This window comes from Agaricus bisporus, assembly GCF_000300575.1.
Source record: "Agaricus bisporus var. bisporus H97 unplaced genomic scaffold AGABI2scaffold_2, whole genome shotgun sequence".
NCBI lineage: Eukaryota > Fungi > Basidiomycota > Agaricomycetes > Agaricales > Agaricaceae > Agaricus > Agaricus bisporus.
The window spans coordinates 854,705-873,206 of record NW_006267355.1 but is presented as its reverse complement, the minus strand read 5'-3'; the positions used below and the strand labels follow the sequence as shown (position 1 = coordinate 873,206).

The 18,502-nt window shown below is 47.4% G+C and overlaps 6 protein-coding genes across 6 annotated transcripts; 3 read left to right on the top strand and 3 right to left on the bottom strand.

Annotated features, from left to right (window-relative positions):
- Window positions 1-123: 123 nt before the first annotated feature.
- AGABI2DRAFT_183121 (hypothetical protein) lies at window positions 124-6,687 on the bottom strand (the record flags this gene model as incomplete). The annotated part of the gene is made up of 9 exons (XM_006457953.1): window positions 124-474; window positions 523-2,926; window positions 2,981-3,092; window positions 3,142-3,630; window positions 3,694-4,556; window positions 4,610-5,437; window positions 5,491-5,896; window positions 5,952-6,588; window positions 6,639-6,687. 9 exons carry the CDS (start codon window positions 6,685-6,687, stop codon window positions 218-220), a joined length of 6,045 nt encoding a protein of 2,014 aa, XP_006458016.1. The 3' UTR covers window positions 124-217.
- Window positions 6,688-7,076: 389 nt separating this feature from the next.
- Window positions 7,077-8,963, bottom strand: AGABI2DRAFT_190399 (arginase). Its single transcript, XM_006457952.1, has 10 exons — window positions 8,875-8,963; window positions 8,802-8,821; window positions 8,739-8,748; window positions 8,422-8,679; window positions 8,334-8,362; window positions 8,213-8,286; window positions 7,845-8,161; window positions 7,711-7,797; window positions 7,565-7,646; window positions 7,077-7,513 (listed from the first exon to the last, which is right to left on the bottom strand). The coding sequence occupies exons 1-10, from the start codon at window positions 8,914-8,916 to the stop codon at window positions 7,497-7,499; spliced, it is 936 nt and encodes a 311-aa protein (XP_006458015.1). The 5' UTR covers window positions 8,917-8,963; the 3' UTR covers window positions 7,077-7,496.
- Window positions 8,964-9,701: 738 nt separating this feature from the next.
- On the top strand, window positions 9,702-12,375 carry AGABI2DRAFT_190396 (hypothetical protein). The gene is made up of 17 exons (XM_006457951.1): window positions 9,702-9,837; window positions 9,901-9,954; window positions 10,006-10,062; window positions 10,117-10,342; window positions 10,400-10,545; window positions 10,592-10,668; window positions 10,722-10,734; window positions 10,787-10,819; window positions 10,875-10,940; window positions 10,993-11,000; window positions 11,056-11,119; window positions 11,172-11,258; window positions 11,311-11,343; window positions 11,406-11,512; window positions 11,565-11,769; window positions 11,817-11,970; window positions 12,026-12,375. Exons 1-17 carry the CDS (start codon window positions 9,748-9,750, stop codon window positions 12,136-12,138), a joined length of 1,533 nt encoding a protein of 510 aa, XP_006458014.1. The 5' UTR covers window positions 9,702-9,747; the 3' UTR covers window positions 12,139-12,375.
- Window positions 12,376-12,410: 35 nt separating this feature from the next.
- Window positions 12,411-14,905, bottom strand: AGABI2DRAFT_176528 (hypothetical protein; the record flags this gene model as incomplete). The annotated part of the gene is made up of 11 exons (XM_006457950.1): window positions 12,411-12,759; window positions 12,809-13,006; window positions 13,055-13,094; window positions 13,165-13,357; window positions 13,411-13,479; window positions 13,667-13,816; window positions 13,878-14,288; window positions 14,337-14,434; window positions 14,488-14,595; window positions 14,649-14,836; window positions 14,883-14,905. 11 exons carry the CDS (start codon window positions 14,903-14,905, stop codon window positions 12,411-12,413), a joined length of 1,827 nt encoding a protein of 608 aa, XP_006458013.1.
- Window positions 14,906-15,178: 273 nt separating this feature from the next.
- AGABI2DRAFT_190395 (hypothetical protein) lies at window positions 15,179-15,426 on the top strand. Its single transcript, XM_006457949.1, has one exon. It carries the CDS (start codon window positions 15,199-15,201, stop codon window positions 15,364-15,366), a length of 168 nt encoding a protein of 55 aa, XP_006458012.1. The 5' UTR covers window positions 15,179-15,198; the 3' UTR covers window positions 15,367-15,426.
- A 1,164-nt stretch (window positions 15,427-16,590) lies between these two features.
- Window positions 16,591-18,403, top strand: AGABI2DRAFT_115034 (hypothetical protein; the record flags this gene model as incomplete). The annotated part of the gene is made up of 6 exons (XM_006457948.1): window positions 16,591-16,763; window positions 16,819-16,965; window positions 17,019-17,133; window positions 17,187-17,405; window positions 17,464-18,090; window positions 18,155-18,403. The coding sequence occupies 6 exons, from the start codon at window positions 16,591-16,593 to the stop codon at window positions 18,401-18,403; spliced, it is 1,530 nt and encodes a 509-aa protein (XP_006458011.1).
- Between the last annotated feature and the right edge of the window lie 99 nt (window positions 18,404-18,502).

The window sequence follows — 18,502 nt, the reverse complement described above, 5'->3', positions numbered from 1 at the left end:
ACTTTACAAAAACATAGGTATAATGAAACCAACCACGTGAAACTAACTAGTAGAGGGTATCAACACTAATTGAAGAAACGTAAGGTGCCAGGAATAACGAAAGACGCTAAGGAATGTGTCGTGTCGAGATTATAAAAACAAGGATTAAACAAACAAACAAACTCTCTAGGAGGTTCCGACGTGCCCTCAAGAAGTACAAGATGTGGGAATGTTGATATTATAGACATGCAAACTTGGATTTTCGCTTTTGAAGCTCCTCTGTCCGTATATCGAGTTGCTGGCGTACGCGTTCCCTGGCTTTCTTTTCTTCTTCGAGACGCTGCTCAAGAGACTGCTTCTCTTCGACAATTGACCGTCGAACATTGGCGACTTCATTTCGTGCGTCAGAAAGTTCGCTGCGCAGGCTCTCGATCCGGCTGTTGAGGGTATCACGCTCCCGGGCTATTTCTGTTGCTTGCATGCGGGCTTTACGGACTATTTGTGATTGAGCGCTGAACTAAGATCGAAAAAGGAATAACTCACGGTTCTTTTCTGAATCGCCAAGCGACGTTTGGAGAGTGGCCACGAGGTCCATATGGGTTTGAAGATCACTTTCACAATGTGTCAACTGTTTGTTGAGAGTCTTTATCATGGCCTCCTGTTCTTCAATGTGCTTGGTTTGTTGCTCCATTTTCGCAGTCACTTTGAGATCAACGGTAGGTTGAATATTGAGGTAAGATTGCCCAGGGGATGTAGCAGGGGAGTCGAATTGTGAATCCTTAGTACTGGAGGATGTAACGTTGGACGAAGAATGGGACGAAGTGCTGAGATTGGAGTCGCCATTGATATGGTTGGCAAGGCGAGGTGCGGGCGGAGGTGGCACTGAGGGAGGCGGGTTTGGAGGCGGTAGTTTAGCGGGTGGGAGGCCAGAGGCGCGCGTAAAGCCGAGATGTCGCTCAGGGGACCGAATATTAGGGGGAGAGGAGCTGCGCGCTATCTGTGCCTGTAGGTCGCGAACCACGGTATCCTGCTTGTTCCGTTCCGATTGTAGATTATCATTCTCGTCCTTGGTCTTCTGTAAGCTTTCCTGGAGCTCTGCGATGAGTGACCGGTGGCGCTCAAGTTCGAATACAAGAGATTCGCGTTTCGAGGCTTCTTGGACAAGCTGCTTTTGTTCGCTCCGAGCCCTATCCAACTCTTCTTTCACTTTCGCAGTTTCTGCAGCAAATTTATCTCGTTCCTGGTTGACCAACGTCATTCGTTCTTGCATACCCTGTATCACTCCGGTCTTTTCCGCCATAGCATTTTCGTGCTTGAGTAGGGCTTGCTCGCGAAGCATGGTGAACTCCTCTGCAGCTGCCTTGTGGGCCTCAAGCTCCTGTACCAGAAGCTCGTAGTCTTTTTGAAGAACCTGCTTTTCTTCCCTATGCCTGTGCTCAAGCTCAATACGTTCCTTCTCACGAACAGCGGCGTATTTCTGCTCCAAAATTTCCCGTTGCTTCTGCTGTTCTGCGAGGTTTGAAGCCTTCAGGGCTTCTACGGTAGTATTCTGCTCGGCAAAGATTCGTTCATGCTCTTGACGGGTGTTCTCAAGCATATCCTGATGTTGATACTGAACCCTTTCGAGTTCAGTCTTGGTTGAGGTGAGCTTCTGGTCATATTCATCCGCTAAGTGACGAAGGGCATCTTCATGCATTTGAACCTGTGTTTCCAATGCGCTTCGGTGTTGACGTTTGACTGTTTCGAGTTCCAGATCCGCAGAAGCTTGTTTCTGCTTATTTTCTTCTTCCATGGCGCGGAGGGCATTCTCGTGCGATTGAGTTAAAGATTCCAGCTCAATATCAAAACGTGTCTTGGCCTCCTCCAGAGCAGAATCATGGATGGCCTTTGATTTCTCAACGTCTTCTAGATGACCTCGTTCTACCTCCTGAAGGATGGCTGCGTGTTGCTCCCGTATGGCCTGGAGAGCGGTGTCTGAGTCTCTAGTGAGCTTAGCTAATGCGGATGCGCCTTTCTCTTTCTCTTCTGCGATCGTAGAATTCAGAGACTCCACCTCCTTCCTCCACTCCTCCCTGAGTTTCAGGCTCGAAGACTCAAATTCGAGACGAATACGGTCCATTTGTATTCCATAATCATCGTCCTTGGACTGCAACGCACGATTATGAGAACCTTTCATAGCCTCTAATTCTTCAGCAAAAGATGCCTCCTTGCGAGCAAATGCGGCGGTATGTTCTTCCTGCAGGTCTTTGATAGCAAGGTTACGGGACGACTCGGATTCGGATAAGGAGCCTTGTTGAGCAATTTCGACCATCCTTAGCTCGCTGGCATGCTCGGCGCGCAAACGTTCAATGGTCGCATTGGTTTCAGATGTCAGCATCTTGATAGCCTCCTCATGATCATTGCGCAATTTCATGAGAGCATTGTAATACTCTTCTTCGGTGGTCTGAGACATACTTGAAGCCTGTACGTCTTTTTGGCGCAGAGCTTCGGCATGTTCAGCAGCAAGTTTGTCAATGGCTTTCTGATGCTCTTCACGCGTGGTGGTGAGGGCGTCATTGGCCTCGTCAATCTGACGCTGGAGTGTTTTATCATGTTCGACCCCAAGTTTCCCAAATGCTGCCTCATGTTCTGAGCGAGCCAATTGCAGCGCGGCTGTTGCTTCCTTGAGTTCATCATGCACGGCGACCAACGTTGATTCGTGCTCTTCCTTCATTTTACTAAGCAGTTCCTCTACCTCCATTCCTTTCCTGCGGATAGCTTCTTCGTGCTGTTGACCTAGGAGTTCAATCTTGGCCTTATGACTCTCTGATGCCTGTTGCAACTCCAACTCTAAAGCTGCTTTACGCTGCGTGACCTCCTCAAGTAACACTTGTTGATCCTTAAGCTCGTCTAGGTTGCTTGCATATTTGTTGTGTAAAGCTTCAAATTCCTGTGACATGTTCAACGTCTGGCCGAAAATTAACTACGGTCGGGGATTTGCAACGGGACTAAATATAAATACCTGGTCTCTTGATAGAGCCGTAAGCTCATCGAGCTGCCGTTTGGTGTGTGTCAGCTGGGCATCGAGTTCCTCCACAACTTCCCGATGCTGAGACTCTTTTTGCGCCATAGATCTATCGTTCTGGGGGTTAAATAGATAACAAAAACAAGTACATTACGCACAGCATGAGTTCATTTAGACGTTCCAAAAGACCATCCGATTCTGGACTATTAGATCCGGGCTCGGACTTGCCTATGCCATTGACCATCGACTCTTTGATATGGTCGAAATGATCTAGTACCTTTGGCGAGAGGTTGATGTCATCGAAGCCAGTAGCCGGACGACGTTTCATGACTGGGGCGACATCCTCAGTTTGTACTTGGGCTTGTACCTGCTTCAACGACTCCTCTAAAGTCATAATCTCCGTTTCACGCTCCTTGAGAACTTCCTGTAAACGCATGATCTCTTTTTCTAAACTTGAAATTGTCCTCTCATGTCCATTGACAACAGGCGAAGAAAGCGATATAGATAGATTGGGACGAGAAGGTGAGGAATGAACTGACGGCGAGGTGGAATGGGAATGTGAACTACTTGCGTGAGAAGAAGATGAAGCCTTGCGCAAGTGCGCCGAAGAAAGCTCCTGTGAGAGCGATACAGACTGCGATAGCGACCTGCAACAAAAGACTACCATGAGCGATAGTAATAAATAATGTCGTCTGACAAAAACAACCTACCTCAAGTGGAGAGACTCCGCTGAGGCCGCTTGGCGGAAAAAAAGGCGCCGCCCCGCGTTATTGACTTGGGGCTCATCGCGGAGCCTACCACTGGGTGCCCGTTTGCGAACTTGAGTAACCTCGGATGGTTCTGCTACCGCCGATTCGTTTGGTACGTCTTCTGCAATTGTTGCGCTTCCCAATTTAGCTTCTTCTAGTTGAGCGGCGAGGTCAGAAATTTCACGTAATGCATCGCGATATTTAGAAGTCACAGTAGAAAGATCTGCTAGAGTGGCGGTGTGAGTTTGCTGAAGAGCCAGGTACTGAGCTGGTGCGTCTTCATCGGGCTTGGACATCTCCTCGACTATTGTTGCTTGATTTGTCGCGCCCGCCAGAAGGTCACTCGATGATCCCGCCATAGACGTTGATTTACTCGAGAGATCCTCGATGCTCCTTTTAGCAGAAACGACCTCGGCAATCACTCCACCTAGACGCATTCTAGTTTCTCCAGCTTCTTGTTTCTTCTCTTCCCAATCTGCCATCTTCTGCTTCAGTTCGAGAACCTTCTTCTCACGCTCTTCAAGATCCGCGCGCCAACCATCGCCATCTTGTTGTAACGTATCCAATTTGCGTTGAAGAATATCAACCTCACTACGACGCTTTTCGCACTCTTGCTCCAATTGTTCGACGCTTTGTTGAAGGGCAAGAATGGATTCATCAGCCTTTGAGAGTCTTGCTTCAAGATCAGCGATGTAGTTTCCCGAGGATGATTCCGAGTCTTTGAATCGCGCAAGTTCGCGTTTAAAATCGGATATAGATTCACTCGAAGAAGTAGTATTTTCATCGTACGCCTTAATCTTCTCTTCGAGGTCGTGAACGTACGCCTAGACATCCTGTTAAGCGGCGAAATGATAAACCAACCGGGGAAAAAACTCACCTCAGTCGAAGCTTCACGTTCCGTCAACTTGGCAATTCGAGTCCGAAGCTCTTCAACATAGAGCTCAGTAGCGGCATGTCGGGAACTCAGGGAGCTCAATTCGTCCTCCTTTTCCTCTACCATCTCATTCGTGTGCCGCAATGCCGCTCGATTCAGGTTCAATTCGGCTTCCATCGTTGCAATCGCCTTCTCGTACTCCTCTATTACAGGACCTACGATCTCCTCATACTTTGCTGTCCCAGAGATGTTGCCATTTGTGTTCGCCCTTTGTTTCTCGCCTAATTCACCTCGCAATCGACCTAACTCTTCCGAACGCTCCACGTACTTCTCCCGTAGATCCTCATATTTTCCCTGTAATTCGGTGAATTGGGCCAAAACCCGTTTTCCCGCACCCTCAACAACATCAGGTCCTTTGAGATCCTCTAGCGGGAGCTTGCCCTCCTTGAAGGCCTTCAAATCTCTTCGTAAACGAGTGATGGTGTTCTGCAACCACTCAACGTCATCCCAGCCATCTTCCTTTTCATTCACTACAGCACGATTCTTGATATTCCTCGCACGATTAGCATATTTAAGGGTATTGACCGTCTCTCCCGCGTTCCATTCAGCAGGACTGACACAGGCGATCATAAGGGTATGTGCATTTCCACCAAGGGAGTCTTGAAGTAAACGAGTGAGTTTGGAGTCACGATATGGTATATGGGTAGCGGTGTTTGATTTTGAACGAGAAGGATCTCCGAGAGCAGATATAACGTTGCCGAGAGCGAGCAGACCACTGTTGATAGAGATACCCTCTTTTATTCGCTCACCGGCAGCAGCAGTTCGCTTTAACTGAGAGAAAGTATGAGCTCCCATGTAAAGGGACAAAAAATATTATGTCTTACCCGTTCAGAACCAGCAAGATCCACGAAATGGAATTTAGATGTGATAGTAATCCAATCTCCGGAGTCTTCGTCGGTATGCATAGAGCGTTCTCCAGCATGACCCAAAGCGCTTGCGGGGCGTAAAGCTCCTCGGGAAACAGTTGTAGCGAGACTAGGAGTAGAAGGACGGCCAAAAGTTGGAGAGGTGACACGATGAGATGAATTTAAACCGGCATACATTGAACCTGGGCGCGCAAGTCGCGACGGGGATCGACCTGGTGGCGCAGGAGATGACGATCGGGGTGGGGTCGTACCAGTGTATTTTTTCTGAGTGAAGGTAAGGGAGAATATTGCATGGGAGCGAGAAGACTGTGCATTCATATCAGTCTCGTTGGTACGCCGAATAGCTGTACCCTTGCGCAGCAAGCTGAGGGAAGAACAAGCAAATGAGAAGAGTCGAAGTAAAGCCGACCGGGACTTACCCCATTACTTCACTTGCGTTCCTCACATTGACCTCGCGAAGACCACCCCAAATGATGTGCCCATCCTTATCTTCTCTAATTTGCACCTCGCGCCTACCCCCTGTCGTGTCATCCAGGCTGAGTAAGTCGATGAGGTCCTCATTGTAGATTTCAATGAACGACCCCTTGATATTATATGACCATGCTGCCCCGCGCTCTTCCTTGAGTTGCTTTGCACGAGAAAAGATTGTCGAAACGGCCCTAGGAATGATACCCATCCCATTGTTGGGATCAGAGGGATCAGCCTCCAAATCGATTCCAGTCATGGTAAATGTCTTTCCACTACTTGTTTGACCATACGCAAGGATAGTACAGTTGAATCCATCAACGAAACGAGAGATTAAGGGCATGGCGGTAGACTGGAACATTTCATACTGGGTGGCAGGGGGGCCATGGACCTTGTCAAAGGTGAAAGCCTGCTTCTTGGGACCAGCATTACTGGATGAAGCTGCAGCACCTGGTGCGCCTGCTCCTGCAAGAGCAATTGAGGGGGTTTCGATAGCGATGGAGGTGGAAGAGGTGGCCTGGATAACGGAGCGTTGGAAACGAACAGGGATTGAGGTTGAGTCCTGAGCCGTGGGTGGTCGGATACGAAGCGCTAAAAAAATGTTGAGATAGAGTAGAACATCACAGCAAAGACAGACTGACCAACTTGGACCGAGGTCGTCGCTGCTGCCGACGACGTCGCGGGGGCCATGGCTGGGACACTGAAAGTCGAGGGGTGTATGAGTAACAAATGACCAAACGGGAAGAGCCGTTCAACTTTTGACAGGGTCAGATGACAAGTCTTGATTCAATGATTTCCCCTTTGTCTCTCCCTTTCGAGCACTACCTCGAGGACAGGTCGTGCCGGTTGGGAATGCTGTCCAAGTGTATGTAGTTTTCATGAATCATCGCTGCACATAGGCTTTTTCCAGGGCGCTTAATACTTAACTCCTGCAGGCTGTCGCCCTCGTGAGTCTCTCATGTCTGCACAGTTACTGTCATCGAGTCCCATGGCAACAAACCACTTCCCACCGGAACCCGCTTCAAATGCCATATTTTTTTTCCTGATTGGGAGTCCACCCTTGATAGTTTTATGATATGGTCAATTTTACTCCACCCATCATGTGTAGCAGGTGGGTGACATCAATTTCGCAATGGCTGAAAACAAGTGACATCTGATCAAGCCCAGATCAAGCCCCCCGGATTAACCTTATATACAGAAGCCGGGTCCCAATTTGGTCTTTTTCGCACTTTCTCGTCCGTCCCTGGTCCGTCCGAAAAAATTTTAAACCCTGCAAAATCTGTCTTTTCACCAGTCTCAACGTGAAAATCGGTCTGCTCTGTTTCCACAGGCTGGCCTCATCACCCAAGGGCTGGCTAATTATTGGGAGGCAAGTTCAGGGAAAGTTTTCATGTTTCTATCAATTCGCAGTTCATGTACCCCTGGACTATACATCCTCCAGGTGTTGAAGTACCACAACCTACTTTCAGCGACACAGGCAAGAAGCGGGGCCAAAGTGTTCACAAAAGTGTTTCCCCTGCGAAACATATTAAGCAATTGTGTCAACGCTGTCAAATACTTCACATACCCAAAGCAGCCCTCACAAGCGAACAACCGACAGCGACAGTCTTGTCGGCATCCGCAGCTTCTGCGAGAGATGGGTTGACCTCCTGCAGGTAATGATAAGCAAAGAAAAACACGAAAAGCGGCCAGAGCCCTTTGCATCACACGAACCATTAAATCCAATGACACCAGTAGACCAGTCTCGTGAATGGCCTCGCAGATGTAATGACCCTCCCGGAAGGTAAGTCCACCTCTCACCTACAAAACTAAGCACGCAACAGTGATCATCACGATATGGGACGTACCGGAGTACCAGTTGATGGGGCGACACTAGGATCCAGTGCATCTACATCAAAGCTGAGATGTATTGGTAGATCTCGTTTTGGGTTGACATAATCCAATGCCATTTCGACAACTTTCCCGATGCCATATTTATCGACTTCGTGCATACTGAAGGCTTTAATGTTGTGTTCGCGCAATAATCGCTTTTCTCCGGCATCAAGGTCGCGAAGGCCGATGTAGACTAAGCGTTCTGGCTTCAGAACGGGCTTGATCCAATCAAACTCTTGTATTTTGTCGCCAATACCGAGGAGAAAAGATAGAGGCATGCCATGCATATTCCCTGCTGAATTGTGAGCGAATTTTCGATATTGACCCGATTTTGGCTACTTACCTGAATCCGTCGTCTCAATGGTATTGATATCAGCGTGAGCATCGATCCAAATGACACATGCATCGGGATGGACCCTGTGTGACTGTAAGCCTTATAATATGACAGAGAGGCCAAAACATACGCGAGTGACCCAGAAATGGTGCCCATTGCCTATTCAAACAACAAGCGGTGAGCGTTCACTATCGCGAACCCCGGGTCTAGACTCCTACCAAAGAATGATCACCCCCTAGCGTCACAGGAAGCATGCCGTTCTTCGCATGATTCATCACCACCCCAGCCACAGATCTGTTTACTTGAGACACTGTTCGAGGGTTCTTCATTATTCCTATGGGTGCATCATCCAGATTATTGTATTCTTCAAATTGATGATGCCCGTCGAAAACAACGTTCCATCCGAGGCCCTTGAGTTGTTCAACAAGGCCTGCTTCTACGAGTCGGATCGGCCCTTGGTCCACGCCAGTCCTGCGCTACAAAAACCGAGGAGGAATAAGTTATAATCGCCTTCATTGACTGATGTCATCCTCACCTGTCCGCCACTAAGATATCCCTAATTCATGAATCACCACGTTTATAAGGGGAGGAGACTGACCTGAATGGGCAGCCGACAATCTACGAAAGAGATATAGTAGTGTTAAATTAAAATCGGAATGTGGTTGACGTACTGCGGCAGTAAGAGGCTGAGGAAGGAATTGTAAGCTGGGCATGATCGTTAGAGTGCAAAGTCGTTCAAGATGATAAGAGAGGATTGCAGCTTAGTTGCAAGATCCGAGTCTTTATATATAAGTTTTATAGATCGCTCGTCTCGCTCACCGCCTGAGCGGGTATTATGTAAAACACTATATGAATGAAGCACCGGGTTGAGAAGGATTCATTCTAAGGGTGCCCCCGATATAGAAAAATGGACCGTAACAACATATACATATAACGATTTACTCGATTAGGATTTATGCAAGGTGGCAGGTTCCTATATATACTTTTGCAGTCGCGATGCATGCCATTCGCAATTTCGCAAATTGTTCTCGTACCGATGGCCAATCTCTCGTGTTTCAATGGGGCGTTTCACATATTTGATCATTCTTCGTCACCAGAGCGAGCCCCAATACAGATGTAGGGTTACAGAATAAGTTGCAGCCCAAGTCTCTTCCTGTTAATTTATTAAGGGGGGTTCCCAAATATTTACCGGTCATGTGTGCTATGTTGAAGTTGAAGCGTCCGGACCCTCTTTTGTGAGGTTTGAAACCTGGGCAAATTGCCGGCCTTGGTACACCTGTCTGAAAACATCGAATGACTTCCAAAAAATCTCCAGGTCACTTGAAGAGTTCACAACCATTTAATAGATCACCACATCCTCCTTCCATATTAGGTAACAATGATAACGCGGTGGGAGAAACCCCCTCGTGAATTAACCGGTAATTCTTGGGTAATTCTGAGGCAATCTGGAGATCCTGGGCATCAGCGAGATGATCTTTGTGAGTAGCAAACACGCTGATTCCTACCACCTAAAGCTGCAACTTTCTTCACCGCTAACTCACATTATGCCATTGACTAGCTCGGACACGCCTCAGCTGAATACTCCCCTGCCTGGTTCTGGTATAAGTACCCCTTTCCATGCGTTCACAGATATTGTATGTTGGTTCATGTATTTCCATCTCCCCCGCGTCGCCTCCTTCTCTAATTTCGTGGATCAGGTCCGCGATGTCATGCGGCACCACAAGCACGAGAAAGAGTCCGAAGCTCATCAGGTATGGTCCATTTAGCTTCGCACCCGTGATCGATACAACCAAGCATTCCAGATATTCCGCCAAGCGCCCGGCCATCAGCCCAAAGGCCTCCCGCAGTTAGTTGATCCAGTCAGTAGGATTCCTCCCATATTGGCTTTTCGCTATCAATTAACAGCGGTGTAGGAAGAAGAAACTATCCCCGGAATAGAGCACCCAGGTAGCACTGGCGTTATCTATTGCTCCGATCGAGCGATGGCCAATGGATTTAGCTATAGTAGCTCTCATGAATGGTCGAACCTTGGTCAGGGTGCTCCTGAGGTTGGCCCTATTCCTGGTGCTCCTGAACGCCCTAGCTCCATTCCAATGCCATTGGATTCTTTGGAGTATGCCCCGACCACTGGGGTCAAAGGTACACAGGGTCACACGGTTCCTCTCCGATAAGTTTATCTGGTCCTATTTTATTTAGCTCTTCGCGAAGCCGTCGCAAACCTCTATAATCACACATACCGCGAAGGAAAGGACAGTCAGTATACGTATGAAAACGTTTGCATCGTTCCTGGAGGCCGTTCGGGTCTTTCCAGGGTGGCTGCAGTTATTGGCGACGTCTACACCGTAAGCACGACTCACGCTTTATGGTCATCCTTTCACACAAAAATAGAGCTACCAAGTACCGGACTACACTGCTTATGATCAGGTTCTTAGTGCCTTCCGTCGGCTCGTTCCCGTCCCAACAGCGTAAGTTCCGTGTGATTCATTTCTAGCGTCAATTTACATTTGTATCCTCCCAGTCTCAACCCGAAGGTCCGCGTGTCTTTCAGGACCAGTTTCTCGAGTATTAAACGTTGAGCTCTAGGATAAATACCGACTAGATATTGAACAGACTAAGGTAATCAACCGTGCTGTAATTGGTCTATCACTAGCTTGACCATGCCGTCGGTTAGCGCGATATCAGGACACAGGGTCTCCAGGTTATCCTAGCGTCAAACCCTCGCAATCCCACTGGGCAGGTATGTTCAATCGATACTTTATAACTTCACTGTATGAATATATAATTTCTAGGTTATACGGTAGAAAAAATAATATTGTTTACCAGACAAAGGCTTTGCTCATGACTTCATGCAGAGGACATGATCTGCGAGAGTTTGCGTCTTTGGGAAGGGAAGGGACGACGGTCATTCTTGATGAGGTGGGTTCATAAAAATAGGGCGATAAGGAAACAACTACTTATCAGTTATCAGTTCTATTCTTGGTACATTTACCCTGAACGGTTTCATGATTATGGAAAGTCTATCTCGGCTGCCAAGTACGTCGAAGACGTCAACAAGGTACCCCGAGTTTTTCTATGGAGTTCTAATATCATATCCATGTGTCGTGCAGGATTCTGTAGTCATTATCGATGGACTTACGAAGGTACGTTATCGACACTACACAGAATCGATGAAAATAATCCTGATTGCTATCAATCGTCATAGAACTGGAGGTTACCCGGTTGGCGTATCTGCTGGGTCATTGGGCCTAAAAATTTGATCACGGCTCTTTCTCAAGCTGGCTCGTTCCTTGATGGAGGTGCCAATCACCCGTAAGTCTGGAATCGTCAGCAGATCTTACTATCGATATTGAGATTCAGCTAGGATGCAGCTAGCGGCTATTCCTCTCTTGGACCCGGCTCATGTTGCAATGGAAAAAGTTGCCCTGCAGAAACATTTCAAGATGAAGCGAGACCATATTCTCGCGCGGCTCCACGCGCTGCACCTTGACGTTGATATTCCCCCAACCAGTACCTTCTATATCTGGCTCAATCTCGAGAAACTTCCGCCTCCTCTCAACAACGGCCTTGTAAGTCTATGCAGTCGATTGCATGACCTTATTTACATTCCTTGCAGACATTCTTTGAAGAATTGCTCAAAGAAAAGACGATTGTAATCCCGGGCATATTTTTTGACATCAATCCCGCTCACCGTAGAGATCTTTTCAATTCTCCTTGCCATCACTTCGTTAGGCTTTCATTCGGACCTCCGCTCGAAGTCTTGGATAGAGGTATGTGTGATCACAATTTTACTCGAAGGTGGCTGCTCATTAGTTTCAATCACAGGGGTTGATGCTATTGCGAATGTCCTAAAGAAGGCCAGAAAGACTGGGATGCAGGCTTTCGGACATAGCTACAAGACTTCAGTTGACGAGAACATGGAACCTGCTCATGTTTAAGCAATGTATCTATTGGAATAGGAATTTCAAAAGGACTGAGACCATAATCGCCGAATTTGAAATATGTAGACTTGTTAAGTAGTTTGGATGATTATGACGCTTATAAACTTGGGTCAAATGGAGCAAAAGCTGTCTTGAAAGCCTGCGCATCTTTGCGATCCTCTTCATCGGATAATGTGCACGCCTTCCAATCCAATCTATCTGGTACACCCAACAGTGTAACAAGTACTTGCCTTGTCACGAACGAAACACGCAATCTAATATCAGTGGCATTATTCGGGAACATTTTGTACAGCCACGCACCGTCCAAATTGTAGATTGAAAGGAACGTGCTCCCTGATGAGGTGAACCATTTTCCTGCCATCGGGCAATTCAACCTTAAAGTAGCCACCTTTACCACCAGCACAGAGATTCATGGCCTCCTCAGCGTCTCGTTCAAAATCTATTCCCACAGCCCGACCCTCACGGATAAATTCGTCCTCTACTCGGTCTTCAAGTGCTCGGGGTATAGGCACAACTTGTACATGGGCATGGCCCCCTTTGGTGCTCAGTCGCCCAACCTCGAACATCACAAAACTACAGCCATGCTTGCTGAAAAATGCTCTCAGTGCTGACTTGTATCTGAAAAATTATGAGAGATAGAATTCGAAAGAAATTATGATGGACCTACTTTTCAGTTTCTTCCATTATCGGAGGAGCTAATTCGGGAGGAATTGTCGTGTAAGTCGGATAGTGCGTGATGGGAACGATCAGAACGTGGCCACCACCGGGAATGCTCATAGGATCAGACGTCGATTGAGTGGGAACTATTTGACCTTTGGGCAGAGTCACATAGACCTCGGATCCAATCGAAACGATGAGATGTTTTCTAAACTTTGTTTAATATGTGCATCGAGAAACAAGACAATCGACTCACGCGAGGTTAGGATTTGATAAACAAAACCAACATTCATCAGCTGAGGGCCGTAGAAAGTAACTGATTAGAACCTGTACCATAACTATTGACTAACCCTGCGGAACACTCACGAGCAATCTCTCTGGCCGGACCTCTATGACCAGGTCGTCTGTCACCCTTTTGTGCTGATCGGTTGGTCAAACAATCGTCAAGATAGTGTTCTTCACTGCCACATGCGCGACAAACATATCCGGGTTTGGGTTTACGACCACCTGTATCTCCGACGGCATCCCTCGAGGGACAGTCGCGAACGAAATGACCAGGCTATGCGAGTGGTAAGATCACATTAGCCATTTTCATTGGGAAATTGAATGTACCTCTGTACAGAGCTTGCAAATATAACCTTCAGGAGGTTTTGAGCGTTCCGGACAATCGATAATAAAATGCTGACATCAAGGTCAGTGATAGTTCAAGCATAGCAAAAATATCGGTACATCTATTGATTCACAACGACGACATTTGTAACCAGGGGGCGGTTTCCCAGGATCTCCTTGCACTGAGAGATATTAACAACCCGAAATGATTGGAAATCTGAGTCTCACCAATTCTGTTCCTTTTCACCGGCTGACGGACGTCGCCAAAAATGAAGTTAGTGCCCTCAGACGTTTCGAATGAACGTTTAAATCCCCTATTGGTGGGTTCGGTAAATGGATTACTGGTCACATTGGAAGGTAGAAGAGGACTTGAAGTCGGTTTCGGAGAGATGCTGAAAGCATAAAACCACTGAAATAAGATATTAAACAAAGAATTGTCGGCGTACGATGTAGTCAGTGATGAGACGTACTCTCTGTTTCTTGCCTGACGATAGTGTCCCACCACCAAAGGCGCCTAGAGAGATGAACCGCATCACGCGACCTTCCTCTTCATCCCAAACGAAGGGCTCACGCTCCCAGAAAAAGGGAGGCGACCCTCCGCCTGTGGTGAAGTGATATCGCGGTCGTATACGCCGTACAATTTCGTCGAGAGGTGGGGCGATGATTGGGAAGAGTTCATTTTGAGGAACTGGACATGCTGATGAATGTGCGATGCGGGAAGGCCACATATTGCTCAGCAGAATATCAACCAATTGTGAAGGCGGCAAGTTTGACTGGATGGACGCAAGGGAGTTGTAACTTTGAGTTGTTGAAACAGTTGAAAAACAATTTGCAAGCAAACGTTCTTTCGTGTGAGTAGAGAAGTAGGGGGAGACAAAACCCTGCAAGAAGTCAATGACGATGGACCACGAAACGGATGTTCAACTCACTGGAGCAGCGTCGACTGAACTGTAAATCTCTGCATCATACACGCCTCCAAGACACGCGATTCGTATGCCATTGGCTGTAGTGATTGTTCCGGATTTGCCTGGGATAATCATGAGGATGAAACCACCTGGCGTATTTGCTAGATTTGCTCACCCATCAGAAACATGTTACTGCAAAGTTCCCCTCCAGTCTTAGAAAACTTCTGTATGACTTTGGGTGGCAGTGGATACTTGCCCTGCATGATATAGCACTCTACAGGCACTGAGATTTCGTCAATTTTTGAGTGCACCAATGTAACAGATTTCACAACATACCCTCCAATTTTCCGTCAAGCAAAAGAGAGACCTCATCGTCGTCGATATCTGACTCGGTTGATTCATCTAGTAACCCGAAAAAATCGCCAGTACACAGCACAAAGTCAAATTTGCCATGCTTGTCGTCAATTACTTTTATTTTTGATAGGATTTCGCGTATGGAACCTGCTGCAGCGCCTAGGGTAAGTCTGGCATGCTTTAGTTAGTCGCAGTGATCCAAATGTTTGGTCTCACATTTTGACTGAGTTTGAGTCCATTGCACGGCAAGGTTGTCAACTTCACAGTGTGTTTACCAACTGATGGTAAAGCAAGCAGTGACGTCAGCCTTCAGAAAAGGGCTGCCATATAATATGTACATAGCTCTCGAACCGTCCAGAATGAACTCAAAGTTATACCGAACTAGTGTCCACGGATAGATAATGCACCTACGGAATTACCCAGGATACAAGCTGCGAACACAAGGGACGTACTCATGTCAAAAATACTAAAGGCCAGACAACCAGGTCTGACAACACCCACCACAAGGACATCAATCAATTAATTCATAATCATGTTCCTGAAAAGGTGGAACAGGAAGAATGTGTGCCTGGGCGGCAGTGAGGTCTCCATCTTATTTCTCATGTCTCTCGCATTAGACATGAACAGACTGCTGACAGGTCTTGGCGGGCTGCCGAAGTTCAAACGTTCATGGGCGGCGCAAATTCTTGTAGATTATTGACCAAGTCACAAAATGTACTTAAATCTACACAATTCCCGCTCTTACCTCCTTTCGTTCATGCCCCGTTTTGTCCGAGTCCGAAATTCACAGTGTGCAGTCTACGAACTTTTTATGAGCTAAAACTGAGTAGAAATTAGGTATGTTTCGGGAAGACATTACGCTTGCCCGTCGACGGTAGGAAGGAGTGCAAATGAAATAGTTGGCGACTTTCATGAGCGGTCACCGAACGTTGTTAATACAAGTAATTTTAAGAGAGGCAGTTCTGTCGACACAGCGAGAACAAAGTATCATTGGAATACGTCCTCTGCGACTGCTTGTTCACTAATCCCAGGCAAATTGCGAGTCTAGGAAATCATAAACAGACTTGGAGCAGACTTGAAACCCTTGGAAACTTGTCCCCGGCTGATCAACAACTTTCGGAAGAACAAGATAGAATAAGAGGCCTCCGGGTCTTGATATTCAAAGCAACATACATCATATGGATGGTCAACGCTCAGGCGTGACAGTCCTAATCTACGTTGCATGATGAACTCAGGTAACCAAATGATTTCCCTTTTATTTTTTTCCTTTGGAATAAACATAGGCTGACGATGGATCAACGTATCTGAATGGATTCGAGCAAATTCAACATCCAAAGGCTTTAGAGAGGACCTAGTCCAACACTTGGAGGGGCGCTCTGGAAACGGATCCCCCCTCGGCATGGAGTGGAATGAAATGAGGGTTTCAATGTGGGTAATCGCTTTTTCGATCTTTGCTCTTGTGACTAACAAGAGATACATGTTACTATTATTTGTGATCCTAGGAACGAACATACTACCAGTGATGGTACTCACAGCAAGAGGGGAAAAAATCCCGTCCCAATTTGGAACAAGGAGGTTGTCGCGTTAACCTCCTCAATAACCCCGCTCGCCGACGGGTGGCCTTGTGCTCCATATGGCGAGATGCCCGACACATCTTCCTTAAATGATCTCCTGGTTTTTCCAAGGCTTGGCCTGGCTTGTTCTCGAAATATATCTAATGCTGGCTGCGCATTTAAAGCCCATCTTCCCCCTTCGCCCGTCATCTATCTCTACCTGCTGAACCTCGTTTGCAGGAGCCATGATCCTTCCTCTCTTTCTGCCGCTACTTATACTTGCCGGCTTGGGTCGAAGTGCTCCTACGGTAAAATCGGTTCGCATTCCCGGAGTAGATCCCGTGAAAGTATTATGCTCGCTTCTGTCATCAATGATGATGAACAAGCTATGCCCTCGTGGCGACGAAGACCGACTTAGTCGCGATACTGTGTTCGGTGTCGCGCAAGGTAGTGAGGACCCTAGTGGAGCGCAACGCTTCATAGTCAAGTATGCTAACTCACAACGTTGGGAACCATCGACCTTGGTCTCGTCCTGGACCCTCCCGTATGGTTTTGTCGCCTAATTTCATCCATCTGTACTGACATCCCGAATGCCGTAGTACCGGGGCTCCCGATGCAACCGCCACGCCTCTTACGTGTCCCCAACCATTCGTTGATTCATCGACGTACACCGAGGATTGCCTCTCAATGATTCTTTACGTTCCACCCAATCTCCCAGCTTCTGGCTCCGCTCCGGCGTTCATGTGGTACGTAGATTTTTATTGCCACCTGCACGCCACACATGCTCACGGGAGCACAGGATCCATGGTGGTTCCATGATCCTAGGGTCCGCCAATGGTGCTGGTTTGAATGGGTCAAAACTTGCGATTGCTACCAAATCCATTGTTGCTGTTGTTCAGTATCGCCTCGGAGCTGTAATTATGAGATTCTTCTGCATTTGATCTTTTCTCTGACTCCTCGTTCCTAGCTCGGATTCATGGCACCAGACGGTACCACCAATTTGGCGGTCAAAGATCTTGTCAACGCCTTGCAGTTTTTGAAGAAAGTTCTTCCTGACTTTGGAGGTGATCCAAATAAGGTCACTATCGCTGGACAAAGTTCTGGGGCAGGCTTGGTAAGGTCATTGTTGGCGGCGCCCTCAGCTTCTTCCCTTTTCCGCTCCGGCATTATTCAATCAGATCCAATGGTAAGCTTTGTTTGGCCCTTTCAATGTTTTCAGACTCTTTATGATGAATGACAATCAGAACTTCGGCTTCTTGACTGCTTCCACGCAACAAACCATGCAAAGTTTGTATAATGGATTCATTGGGTGCAGCAATACGGATAAGGCTTGTCACAACTCTCTCTCGCTGGACCAAATTATCGATAATCAAATGGCACTATTCGTATCTGCGTATCAGACTGTTCCTGTTGTAGGGCAGTCAGAACCAATACGTCCTGTACTCGACGGTTCATTCATCACTACATCTCTCGACTCTACCACACCTTTTCCTTCCGTATCGAAACCTCTTCTCATCACTACCGTTGCCGATGAGGCTGCTTTTGCGATCTATTCTGCTTATCGGGCTCCCCTTACCGAAAGTGGTCTGGCAGATGCATGCAACGCCACATTTGGAGAAGATCGTACAAATGTCATATTGTCCTCCACCTTCTATAGTTCTGCCCCGGACGCAAGAGCGTTGCTCCAGGAAATAGGAACAGACTATCTGTGGAAGTGCTCCAGCTGGACCTTTGCTCGTAACTGGGCTGCCAATGGCGGGTCCGTATACGTCGGCGAGTATGAACTGGGCGCAAGCTATCCCGGAAACGAGGTGGCGCCCATGTGCACCCAGCCTGGTGTTGTCTGCCATCAAGACGATATTGAAATTGTGGTTAGTAATTTAGCCTCTAAGTGATAGCTGGCAAATCTCAATTAACGCCTCTGAATCCATTCAGTTTGGCACCGTCCCGAACCCTTCCCCGGCGCAGAGCGCCCTTATCTTTGAGATGCAGGCAAAATACAATGCGTTCCTCCATAACGGCAATCCTAACGCTCCTAACTTGAAACGTTGGCCTTCCGCTGGTCCATCTGATGTCAATGCCGTCCAGTTAGGTGGCAATGGCGCAGTGCCCGTCGGTGCATGTACTCCAAGCTTTTGGGGCTCGGCAGTACAATACGATTACCAATTCTATGCAAACACATAGAAGTTACGCCCTGATTGATCCTACGAGCCAACTTTACGCTGGCATCTTTATTTTTGTTTGCTATTTTACCGTGTATTAAACTTTCATCGATCACGACAG

What these genes read in the sequence shown, in the direction of transcription:
- AGABI2DRAFT_190395 (XM_006457949.1), top strand. Translation starts at nt 15,199, where the DNA reads ATGTTCCTGAAAAGGTGGAACAGGAAGAATGTGTGCCTGGGCGGCAGT.
- AGABI2DRAFT_190396 (XM_006457951.1), top strand. Translation starts at nt 9,748, where the DNA reads ATGCCATTGACTAGCTCGGACACGCCTCAGCTGAATACTCCCCTGCCT. An exon ending in AAGAGTCCGAAGCTCATCAG is followed by an intron (nt 9,955 to 10,005) that starts GTATGGTCCATT and finishes CAAGCATTCCAG; the next exon opens with ATATTCCGCCAAGCGCCCGG. An exon ending in CGACGGTCATTCTTGATGAG is followed by an intron (nt 11,120 to 11,171) that starts GTGGGTTCATAA and finishes ATCAGTTATCAG; the next exon opens with TTCTATTCTTGGTACATTTA.
- AGABI2DRAFT_190399 (XM_006457952.1), bottom strand. Translation starts at nt 8,916, where the DNA reads ATGCCCAGCTTACAATTCCTTCCTCAGCCTCTTACTGCCGCA. An exon ending in TAGGGGGTGATCATTCTTTG is followed by an intron (nt 8,363 to 8,421) that starts GTAGGAGTCTAG and finishes TTGTTTGAATAG; the next exon opens with GCAATGGGCACCATTTCTGG. An exon ending in CATTGAGACGACGGATTCAG is followed by an intron (nt 8,162 to 8,212) that starts GTAAGTAGCCAA and finishes ACAATTCAGCAG; the next exon opens with GGAATATGCATGGCATGCCT.